This window comes from Macrosteles quadrilineatus, unplaced genomic scaffold (assembly GCF_028750875.1).
Source record: "Macrosteles quadrilineatus isolate MER2022 unplaced genomic scaffold, UCM_ALF_1.0 Scaffold_3__2_contigs__length_128488019, whole genome shotgun sequence".
In the NCBI taxonomy this organism is placed as follows: domain Eukaryota; kingdom Metazoa; phylum Arthropoda; class Insecta; order Hemiptera; family Cicadellidae; genus Macrosteles; species Macrosteles quadrilineatus.
The window spans coordinates 93,888,988-93,899,282 of record NW_026542596.1 but is presented as its reverse complement, the minus strand read 5'-3'; the positions used below and the strand labels follow the sequence as shown (position 1 = coordinate 93,899,282).

General features: G+C 32.6%; 1 protein-coding gene across 2 annotated transcripts in view; it reads left to right on the top strand.

The window, feature by feature from the left end:
• The first annotated feature begins 909 nt into the window (after positions 1–909).
• Positions 910–10,295, top strand: part of LOC128990107 (putative fatty acyl-CoA reductase CG5065) — a 30,808-nt gene continuing 21,422 nt past the window's right edge. Inside the window, exon 1 of one of the 2 annotated variants that reach the window (XM_054412361.1) lies at positions 910–980. In XM_054412361.1, coding sequence (XP_054268336.1) covers positions 979–980 — 2 coding nt within the window. In that variant the 5' untranslated portion in view covers positions 910–978. Of the gene's footprint in view, positions 981–3,468; positions 3,519–10,295 lie in introns of those variants that run through there. The other variant, XM_054412359.1, reaches the window with a different exon arrangement.

Below are 10,295 nucleotides of genomic sequence, written 5' to 3'. Positions count from 1 at the left end.
TTCAGAGGATACCGAGGCTGTTATCGCGTCGGGCTGACCTGACCGTTGACCCTACACTACAACACACAATCACTGATACACCACCTCAATGACTAACTAATACACAACCCGCCACTCCTCTCCGCTCAACCTATCACTCAACCTATCACTTGATTTTTGAGAAGCACTTAGTTTCAGAGAAATATCGTTGTCCAGTTCCAAGCAAGACAACATTTATTTTCAGACGTGATAACAATCACAAAAAAAAAAATTCCCATTCACTAAACAAATTACCCGCAACTCATGTCTACGCACAGGCCCTGCCTATGTAGACACATTTCCATATAAGTTGATAAGGTATTTTTTTTTTTTATCTCTTTGTGCCATTAGTTATAATATTATTTTGTAAGTATTTTTAAGACAAGGATTAGGCTAAGTAATTTATTCTGTAAAATACCATGAATTGTACTTTTTTAGTTGGGAAATAAACATCATTTCATTTCATTTCATTTTTTTACTAAAATCAATGTCCCACGCAAAATACATCTTGTTAAAAAAGTCATTTATAGATTTTGAGTTCCAATGATCTAAAAAGGTTCTTTTACAATTCAATGGCTTAAAAAAATTACCAAAAAGTTTAAAACTTGTTGTGCATAAACGGGCAAGTAGTATCAAATAAAACGTCTTAACTTGTTAGTGGGACACCATGTATACTTCATAAAGCTAAATTACTTATAAAAATCACGAACTCACCTTAATCAGTAAGTTTCCAGAAACATCTACTTCAGGCTAAAAACCTAATTGGCGAACAAATAAAAGCAAAGTAAATCCATTCTGTATACGATTTCTACCGCTACTCCATGTGGTAGGGAGGTAGCTCTAGGACGTCACCGAGACGATGACGTCATCACGGTAGGAACGTTGGTTTGTAGCACACACACACACACCTCCAGTTGGTGATATGGTGCCGTAGTCCTAGGGTCTAACCAGCTGCACAACATGTGAGTGTATTTTAGTATACATATATTTATGTTGTCGGCTCTTTTGTCGGAAGGGTTGGGAGGGGGGACGTTCTTTAAAATGTTTTTGGTAAGGAAAGTAGGGGTGGAATTTTATTTTATGATTTAAATATTATACAAATTCTACTAAAACTATAAATTTACTTTCTTGAACTATTTTATTTTTTGCTTTGAATCTTTACCACACACCGAGTGAAGCGGTGATGATAATAGTTTTGTTTGGCTTTATATCAAACAAAACCAATGGTTCTGCAAAAGCTTTTGTTTATTAGTTTCTATAAAATTTTACCAAACCTCTTGGCAACAAACTCTTGGCAAAAACATACTGTCATTTAAATTTCGTATTAAAAGTAATTTTTAAAAGTATTTGACACGTTTGTTGTTAGTGCTGACAATAGGGTCTAATGAATTACTATAACATTTCTATGTATGCTAAGTACAAAACACATAGTTGTACTGTAATAGTATTTTAGGTATATTTGAGACATTATTATCAAATAAAAAAATAAATTAACAAAAAACCAATAGGCTAAATTAAAACTTTTTAGTAAAATAGTTTTCTGGTTGACATACCTTGACATTTAAATTACCCCTGCCGCAGCAAACCCTCAGGATAAGCGAATTTCTACTAAAATAATCCCTTAATATTGTAATATTTAAATAACATTATTTTAATGAGTACTTAGGTTACTGCTACAGGGATTGCGGTGTGTTTTTTTATTGAAAAGTTGATAGCTTAGTATGAAATAAACAAAATTGACAAATTTGGTAAAATATATCCATAAACACTACAGTTATTTATACAACAGTTTATTTATTCTCCATAATAATAACATGCACATTTTAAGTTTAAATTTTTTTGAATTATTTCCATAGCCGTCAGGCATAGAACGACGCTTCAATATACACAATTATTTTCTACAAAACGGTTTGGAAAGAAATTGTGAAATTTTATGATTTTAGAGTAAAAAATGGGTAAACCCAATTTTTACCCCATAAAATCCCCCATAAACCCCTGTTCCCATAGTCCGATTGTGCTGGTTCGCGAACTTGTTGACATAAACGTAAGTTTACTCGTTTGCAACAAATTTCATCAAAACCGGATAATTTTTTCTTGACTTATCGCTCTAACGGAGACATATATATTATACACACATATACATACAACATATTTATGAATTTGAACGGAGGGTTGTTTTGGTCTCTGGGGACCTCAAAACGAAAAAGTAAATCGGTGCCCGGTTCAGGTCTTACCATGAGACCTTCGGTAATAGCTTATTCCCTATATGGGAAAATCGCTAAAAGCTAGCTTATTTCTTTCGATATCTTTATATTTTCCAACCTTGTCATTTGTATTGATTTTAAAGCTCTAATATTTTTTGTGTACGTAATAAATATTACAATTTGTAGTCCACGAGCATGGGTATGTAGTATAGCATTGCTACTGTGACCGCTTAGAATATAGCAAGACACACAATTTACTTTTATTGACAAAAAAATGTAATAATTTGTATTAATTTACTGTTGTGACATTCAAATTGTAAGTGCCGTTTTACTCATCGCTAACAGGGCCGGTTTTATTTAGAATCCTGACAAGGTGGGGGCTTCCTACACCCCCCAACAAAATAGGGCGGTTATGGGGTCCTACCCTGTAAAATTAGATATAAAAAAAAACTGGCATATTTTAACATTTATAACTGTATCCGAAAACCTCTGTTACGTTTTTAGAACGAAATGTATTTTTCCAGAGTCCAATGGGGGGGGGGGGGGGTAGCCCCTTGGAACCGATACTGATGGCCGACACAGTATATATAATATGAGGACCACAAAGTAAGGGGTTCCCAAAATGTACACAATTAGGAAAACATTTACTAATAATAATATTGGAACGTATATCTTTCCATGCATATCCATTTATTTTCCTTAGTATTATGTATATCCTTCCCTGTATGTTTTTGTCTATATACATGACATAGAAAACAATTCTCAAATAGTTGGTAATGTAACTATTTATCAGAGTAACCTATTTATAACTATTTATAAATTTATAAATTATAAGTTTGAATGAATTGCTTTGTCGTCCTTTACTCTAAAGAAAAACTCAAACTGTAAAATGATTTTCTAAACGAGAAAGGAACTTGAAAAAGATTAGCACAGAACTTACACTTAATAACTAGCATCATGGACAAAAGTAATTAAATAATGCTAGAATTAAATTATTCCTATGCTTGTCTGTGTAACTAGGTTGCAATGGTGCATGGAAGGATGGAAGTTTATAAATTTGTATCTATAATCAATTTGAACAACATTTCGATCGTACCAGTAGAAAAAAATGAATTAGAATAGAATTTATCCTTTTGGTCTGTGAATGATTGGTAACAAGAATGCTTCAATCAGCTGATCGGGTTAGAGTCCCGCAGATGAATTCGCTTTGTTTATTTTTATCTTAAAAAGTTCTTAACCTGTTTTTGTGATTTTTAAAAAGTGTTAGTGTAAAATGACCACTGCGAATGATGATAGGTGAGTGTTTACCAACATCTTTTAAATTATAATAATCTATTTATCTAACAATGCATAAAACAACTTTGTTTGCTTAGTTATTTTTCCATCATGAAATAACTTACTACCGCTTTTTATGTGCACTACCAAATTAGCTTTTGAGTTATTTACTTTGTTATTTAATCTAATATATCAATTATAGAAGTCTTAATCGATGTTTGCGAATCATATTTTTGTTTGCGTTGTAATGATGGAAAATCACTGAACACTTAATTACCCAGCTAATGATAACGGACGGTCAGTTTCAAAAGGTAAACGCCTGTAATCAGAAACCTAAACGTATTTAAAGATAGGCGTAGGAATGAAGTCATTAAAACCATTAGAGCTCATTCGATGGAACATTTTCCACGAGGTTTTAGAATTCTGGTTCAAGATAAAAACCTTAAGTGCTATTAAAAACATTTGAAATCTAGCCGTAGTACACAACTTTATCTAGAAGACTAACGTTGTATATATATTTTAACCTATAGATATCACAATTAGCACTAAAGGCCTACCGCCGTTTGTGATAGAGTAATTATTGTGAATCAAGCCGTTCCCAAGACGGTTACTTTCCTGTTAAAAGGAACATTCATTATTATCGATGATTTCTTTTCGATGTATCGAAATTTTATTTTTAGCGAATTTCCCATATAGGGAATAAGCTATTACCGTAGTACTCATGGTAAGACCTGGACCCGGGACCAATTTTCTTTTCGTTTTGAGGTCCCTAGAGGCCAAAAAACACCATCCGTTCAAATTCATATATATATAATAAATTAATAACTTAAAAAAGGGTACTAAATGTTTAATTATTTATTTAATTTATTAATATATATATATATATTTATTTATATATGTGTCCGTTAGCGCGATAACTCGAGCAAAAACGATCCGATTTTGATGAAATTTGGTACAAACGTGTAAACCTACGTTTATTCGAACGAGTTCGCGAACCAGCATGATCGGACCATGGGAACGGTGGTTTATAGGAGGATTTATGGTGTAAAAATGGGGTTTTTTCACTTTCGACTAAAAAAAACATAAAATTTTGCAATTTCTTTCCTGACTATTTTGTAGAGCTTAAAAAACCAATAATTTAGTATATTGAAGCGTTATAGGCTAATGCACCTAATGGTTACGGAGAAAATTCCAAAAAAATTTAAATTTAAAATTCCCATGTTATTCTCATGGAGAATAAGTAAACTGTTTTAGTTTGTTTTTTATTAACACTTTTTGCCCAAATTTGTAAAATGTTTTTATTTCTTACTGACTATTAACATTTTACATAAAAAACACTTTCACCCTCCCTGTTGCAGCAAACCTAAGTATGTGTTAAACTGATTCTATTTAAATAGGGAATAAATGTGATATTTTTAAGGAGACATTTTAGTGTAAATCCAATCAGGCAAATGAAAATTCGCTTAGTCTGCAGGTTTGCTGTGGCGGGGGTATTTTATTTGATATAATGATTTTAACAAATAGCTGACAACTACGATAAATAAATATTGTTCAGTATCAACAAATAAAAGAAAATGTTGAAATGAAACTGTTCTAAACTAAACTAACTAACCAAACTTGATGTAATATTTCAAAATTCCGTTTGATAGCCTTATTCCCAATATACCTTTTCTGTTATCAAACGGAATTTTGAAACGGTAACTTAGCCTACAGCAAGTTTGGTTACCATGTTAGGTTAGTTTAGAATAGTTTCATTTCTTAATCCAATAGGGTATTATTTTTGCCTAAAGAAGATTAGTTCTTAATCATATTCTCTATTCTCTTATACGGACTACAACTGAATAACTCGGTTATTGAACCAAGTATAACCTAGATAAATTTGCTATGTCTATGTTTGTCTGTCTATATCTGCAATTTAAATGCGTTTGAAGATCAGATGGAATATGGATCGTAAATTATTTATTTATCGTAGTTGTCAGCTGATACTCGAAAAAAAATATCGAAATATCGAAAAGAAATTATTGAAATAATGAATGTTCCCCTTAACAGGAAAGTACCCCCAAAACTCGTCAATGGCATTGTTAATCTTAGGTCAAGGTTTGTCAATGGAACACAGTTTAGTAACCTCGTGTGTATTGTATGCTAAATTGTATATTTATATTTCGTTAATCACTTATTCGTTCCATTTAAATATGAAATCTGTTGTGTTTAAACTATCAAATAATTATCAATTGAGATGTTTTCTTACCATTGCCTGTAGGCACTAATTAGCCAACTCTCATAGTACCGTAGTAAGGATTTGAAGTGGCCTTGAAATATTAGTAAACAAATCGACAGACTATGTATTTTCTTTTCTGGCCTCACATAAATGCAAAGGTTATGCAAATAAATTCATTACATCAATACAATTTGTCTCATCGTAGTCCTAACTTATTTACATTGAAAGGATCTGCCTGTGAAAATGCATTCACTATGTGACTGGTCAGCAATAAGTTCACGATTCGGTAGTAGAATTTAGATTTAGTAATTTTCAAAGGAGTTTGATTTAAAATACCAGAGTTTGACTCAACTTTCAGATGATTTAGCAAAACATTGAAGAGTATTCAGTTGCAATATACAGGTAGATGTTTTAATTTGGTTTCAGAATGCTTTTGTTTCTGAGGTTTGAGATTTTTACAGAGAATAGGGAGAATATCTAGAGTTAGTAAATATAGAGAAGTTATTTTTCAAGAAAGTGTTTCAAGGATGTGTATAACAAAAAAGTTCACATCTTTGAAAATTTGCAGACCAATTTGCAATTTTTTTCAAATTTCTCTCTTTTGAAATATAAATATAAATCGAGCTCTTTCATTCCCACGTCCCCATGAGGATGGATGCAGCTCTTAGACAATGCATTTGAGGTTTAAGTGAAGGTACATACGTATGTGCTAAGATATCTGTAGACACGATAGTTCTGTTATCAGTTTGGTTTCTATACCTCTCGCTTATCACAACCGTATATCACCCAATGACATTCGAGACTTGACTGCTGCAGAGGTAGCATTCAGGATGCACTCTGTCGATAACCTACTTGCAATGATTCATACCAATATGCCGTTTTTATTTTGAACTGCAATTTTATATACCGATATGTAATTTTTTAAATGACTTCCTATTGTATGCTAACATGGCACGAATACTAGCATGTGATTTCGTATACTTTACGTAATTTTGTATACCAACCTGCAATGTTGTTCTGTGTACCAATTGGTAAAATTCTGAGACAGATTTTTTCCTTAGCATACCAACGTGTAATTTTCCACTTCGACATGTAATTTTTATATCGAAATGTCGAGAGGGTATTTACGACAAAATAATATTCAATGCTTAAACATAAGAAAATATTTACTCGTACGTTAGGGCTTGGACAATAATGAGATAAGGGTCAACAACCCTGTAGAGGATGCTACATTGCATGAGTCACTGGTTAGTATGATAATGTTCCATCCCATCGACATTAACATAATAACTGCTCTTTGGAATATGATTGTGGCAATAGGTTACTTTATGGAACGCGACACTGGTATATAACAAAAGACGTGGAACTATAAACTATTCGTTACGCAAATAGTGTTTGATCAAGCACACAGATTGGGCCTGAATGTTGTACTTTTCATACGGTCTTGTAGTTGTTGGAATATTAGACTTTTCCGCCATAGGTCTTTGGAATGAATGTTTTAAAGAACTATCAATGCAGTTATTGCTATAGGGGCCATTTTAAACATAGCAGCGAAACAATTTTTTTGGGAAATGATCAAACTCCGATTCCCTCTTTGATATTTGGAGTGAAATGTTAACTTTTTTACTACTTGCTGATTTTAAATTTGGTAGTGAGTCAGATTACTTTAAATTATCCTCGATAAAAAACTCGATGTTTGATTTTTGATCACTCATTTTTCAAAGTATGAAAGATAATGATGAAATAAATGTGTTATGTGGATTTGTTACCTACTACGAATAGCTGAATTTTTAGTTAGGCACGTTGTTAATAAATTTTCAATTAGTATATCGATCACCAACGTACTGCTAGCAAAAATAATCGTACTTGTAAATCACCTAAAATAAAAATAACTGTTGAGAAAATTATGTATTGGGGTGCCAATGAATTGTAAGGGGAAAGAAGGTATGGAATTGGCTGTTGCTCTTAGCAAAGACGTAACCTATGTATTGGTCTAACATTGAAAGACGTGGTTTAGAATCAGGTTATGATAATCAGTCTACACTAAATATTTTTCGTACATAAAACTAGAAGGCTGATAATGGGGGATTAACGTTTTTGTTGATCCGAAACTATTCCCAGTTGTCCTCTACCATTGAGCGTAACATTAGGGTTTTGACTAATGAAACAGCTAATCTTAGCCAGTAACAATGTTCAAAGTTGTCATCACACTTATTCCACACCATCTTATCGTCGTTTAAATCTAATCGCTTGTATTGTATCTGTGGGTTTTCTCACTCTACATTATAATCGCTCCACAGACTATTTTGCAAATGTATTTTAATTATATTGAATCATGAATATCATCAATGTATATTCAATAGATACACTGTATATTGTCAAGACAATCAATAACATATCATTTATTGATTTATTTTTTCGTAAATTGTCTTTGTCAAAACGAAATTTAAAGGTCTAGTATTTTACTAATTTAGTTTGAAACTTTGGGATGGAATAAAGAATAAACGCGTATATTTACCGAACAATTTCAGAAACCACGCTTTGGTGACCTGATTTTCATAGGGTCAATCAATGTAATTTTAATGAAAAAAATCAAACTGACTAACGTTAGACATTCACATTAGCTGGTTACGGCATAAATTAGTTGAGTTATACGTTTCCCTACCAGAACCTCCAAAGAACGTCTGGCTTCTGTAATAGTCAATGTATCTACATGCACCATTATTTTATACAAAAACTACTTCGCCAGGTATAGAGTAAAATGGCACGGAAGACTGTGTGAAGGCAGCCGTTTAATTATCTAGTTGTTCGTTATCAGTGTCACAAGTATTGCTGTGTGTGTGCGTGTGTGGGTGAAGGTCACTGATAACTGGCACAAACTAACGTGAGGTCAACGCCGACGAGGGTCGCATAGAGAAGTGGACAACATAGAAGAAGTGCAAAGAGGAAAAACTAGCAGAAGGGCTAAGAGGAAAAAACTAACAGAAGTGCACAGAGGGGAAAAACTACTATCACTATCAGAAGTGTCAAGAGGGAATACTCTTAAGGCTCGCCTTGTCCCCGAGATAGCGTGATTGTCGACCAACTTGTGTCAACGTGAATTGAGGACGAATCAAACTTAAATGAATACAAACTGTATAAATTATTTGGTATTGGAATTAGCTAAATCTAGGAAATTACCTAACCCTGACTAGTTGTTGGGACTTTAGAAAACATTTAAAGTTCAAGATAAATCCAATGAGGAAACACTGAGAACCGCGGCAAAGTTAAGGACGAGAATCGGTTTTATGGATCTCATAGGTGAACTGGTCGAGCCAAACTCCACACAAGGTTTTTAGTCATGTTACCCTGAGAGGATCCATAGTTTATTTAGCGAATTAACATTTAAATAATTTTGTGTGACTTGTGTCAGTCCATTAGGGACTGTAAAACAGCTATATTTGTAGGTCCAAATATCAATTTAAAATATTATTGATAAATTTCGTTTGGATCATTAGTGCTATATGGTTAATACATACGGTAGATAAGTGTATGTCACTCTTATTCTGAATTTGAAATTTGAAATTCTATAGCTTCTTCGTTAAAAACGTACAACCCAAGGATTTTAGTACAAATTTCTGTTCCAATATTCGTGGTACAACCTAATAACAAAAACACAGTGGTTATTGTTGATGAGTTTAGTTAGTGTACAAGAATTGTTTGCATTCATAATCTATTTAAACGAGTTCAGAACCTAATTTAAAATGTATTGTAAACTATTTCCTTTAGAGGCGGTGTAAGATAATACTGTATCAACGGATCTTCAAATAAAAACTGTATAGACCATAAAAAAATGACGTCATTGGCCCGAAATTAAACATGTTTTTGTATTATTATTTAAATGGAACAGTTACGAAAACATCCAAATCAGGTGTTGTTATTAGCACTGGTATTTGAACAGAATATGGTATGGATCACAATCATGGAGTTAATAACAGTAAACTAGTGTACCTGTTGCTCGAATTCGAGCAATTTCCAAGTATTACAGGCGTTATGTTAAAACTAATAACAGTCATAATTTTCGATGACTTTAAAGGATCGACTCAAAGATTATAAAATACTCACGATGTTCACAACAGTTCGTTATAATCAACATTTCTTGTAAATATCTTATCATTTTTCAAAAGCTGATCTTGTTTTTAAGTGTTTTCTACAAATGTTTCCCACTCATAGCCGCATTAGGTTGTCCATAATAACGATTATAAATAAAAAAAAAAAACAACATTTTTTCTATTTATTTTACTTGGTGGTGTTCTGGCTTTCCTATGTTTCCATAGTTTGCAAATCGGCTATTTCAATGATTGTTCAAGAAGTGCAACACAGTGTAGTTTTCTTTTTGGTACATCAAAATAAAATGTTCAGGCTTTCTCGCTTTTTCCATTGTAATATTTACGCCAACCCAAATTCAAATAGTAAATATTTCATGCCAACCGAGTCTGTATAATATGCTTGTAGTACACGTTTCCTTAAATTGCAGCTAAAATATTAACAACAATTAAAATTATCCAGCTGATCATAAATGTAAACAAATATGTTATTAA